Source organism: Emiliania huxleyi, assembly GCF_000372725.1.
Source record: "Emiliania huxleyi CCMP1516 chromosome Unknown EMIHUscaffold_1368, whole genome shotgun sequence".
Taxonomy (NCBI): Eukaryota; Haptophyta; order Isochrysidales; family Noelaerhabdaceae; genus Emiliania; species Emiliania huxleyi.
Genome location: NW_005201225.1, coordinates 3,346 through 5,262, shown reverse-complemented (window position 1 = coordinate 5,262; position 1,917 = coordinate 3,346). Strand labels below are relative to the sequence as shown.

The 1,917-nt window shown below is 68.7% G+C and overlaps 1 protein-coding gene across 1 annotated transcript; it reads left to right on the top strand.

The window, feature by feature from the left end:
- Window positions 1-495: 495 nt before the first annotated feature.
- On the top strand, window positions 496-1,340 carry EMIHUDRAFT_252508 (hypothetical protein; the record flags this gene model as incomplete). Its single annotated transcript, XM_005788273.1, has 2 exons — window positions 496-642; window positions 1,248-1,340. The coding sequence occupies 2 exons, from the start codon at window positions 496-498 to the stop codon at window positions 1,338-1,340; spliced, it is 240 nt and encodes a 79-aa protein (XP_005788330.1).
- Window positions 1,341-1,917: the final 577 nt, after the last annotated feature.

Sequence of the window (1,917 nt, the reverse complement as noted above, 5' to 3'; positions counted from 1 at the left end):
ACGCTGTGGTACGCCTGCGCAGGGGCCGCAGGGCGGTCAGTTGTGGGGCGAGGCGGTGCCGGCCGCGGGCCGGGTGCAAGGCGCCGGCCTCGGCGCCGCCTCGGCGCGCAGCACGGGCGCGGCGAGCCTCTGAGCGGGAGCCGAAGGTTTGCCTGTGGTGGTGGGGGTGATTTGACTTCTCGGCAGAGGCCGTCCCTAGCTGTGAACAGCAAAACGGGACAGTATTGAAGCCAAGAACGGCCGCCAAATCCGTGCTTTCGGAGCAACTGAGGGAAAGCCGCTGATCGAGCCCAGCGTGCCCGCGGCCGCCTCCCGCGCAGCACCGCCGCTGCGGAATCGGATCGAGCCCATGGAGGAGGAGGGCGCAGTCGGCCAGCGCTGCAGGCGGAGTCCCTCCCCGCGCCGGAGCCCCCTGCAGTCGAGGGAGTCCTCGTTGGCGATGAAGGTGGCGACATCGAATCGCGGCCGACACACGTCACGTGGGAGGAATGGGCGATGAGCGGGAACGATGCGCGCTACGACGCCGACTCCGCCGTGCTCGTGGCCGCCAAGCAGAAAGCCGCGCTCCAGGAGCACGCCAAGATGCAATGGCTCGCTTGCTTCGATTCAGCTCTCTCGGCAGCAGAAGTGGGGCTGGAGCGGGTGGGGGTGGATGCCGATTGAGGGGGAGCGTCTCCAGCTGCGCCCTGTGCCTGTGGCAGCTAGTCGAGGGACTTGGTAGTTGTGACCCCCCTGAGTGAGGACAGGAGAGAGAGAGAGCGTTTTGTGGTGTTGGTGTACGCAATAACGGGACAGGGTGGTTGTTCTCTCTATCTCCTCTTCTAGCTCTTAGCATGAGCTGCGCCCTGTGTCCGACCCCTTTTGCGCAGCAACACCTTAAACTTTCAGGCCCTCCAAATTCGGGTCGGAGCGTAGCGGAGTGGGCCCCGAGTTTGAAAAGGGCGACGGACGCTTGCGTCCTAGCCTCCAACAACGCCTCCCCGGCGCAGAGGGGCCCCCGGAGGGATGCACAACCGCTCCACGCCACGCCGCTTGCGGCGGTCCTCTTCCCAGCTCCGCTGAGGGCCCGTGCGTTATCTCTCTTTTTCACACTGTAATTTTACAAAAAAAATGCCCCTACCACCCAAGACTGCTTTCAGACGCTTACGCCAATTTCCGCTCAACCTGCGCAAATCGTGACCCCCAGAACTCGTGATACCCGAGGAGTCTCGAGCTTCAGCTGGCGAATCATGCCGCTCTCGGCACAGAAGCAGCGCGAGCGCCGCGCCGCGCAGCGCGCTGCCGAGGCTCAGGACGCGGCTCGCGGGCAGCGCAACCGCCCGGCGCCGAGCCGGTGCTAGGCCGCCTCCGCTGCGCCTGCTTCCTTGCGCGCCGCTGGACGTCGGCCGAGAAGACCGCTTCCCTCTGGGGACCCGACTCCGCGAAGATCGCGTCGTGAGTGGCGGCGCGCGCGCGATCTCCGTTCCCGGGCACGCCGGTCGCAGTGGCATGGGCTCCCAGGCTCAAAAGCGCTCCCGCCAACAGCGAGCGAGCGCCGCCGCTGCTCCTCCTCCCGCCGCCGCTCACCGAGACTCGGTGCCGCCGTTCTCGCCGCCGCCGCCGCCGCCGCCGCCGCCGCCGCCGCCGCCGCCGCCGCCGCCGCCGCCGCCGCCGCCTCGCGCCTCGCCTCCGTCACCGCCGCCCTCCATCTCGCAGCGGCGCGTCCCTCTCTGATATGGCGCGGGCGCCTCGCTCACCGGCGCCTCGCCGCCGCCCCCCCCCTTTCGTGCGATTCGGAGCCGGAGCCCCTAAACGGCAGGAGGGGGAGGGCTCCGCTGTAGGGTGGTGCAGGGTTCGGAAGGCGCGAATGTGGACCCGTACCAAAGCCCTCCGCCCAAATGGTCGCAGGGGGCACGCCCCCCGGAGGGGGGGGGCTTG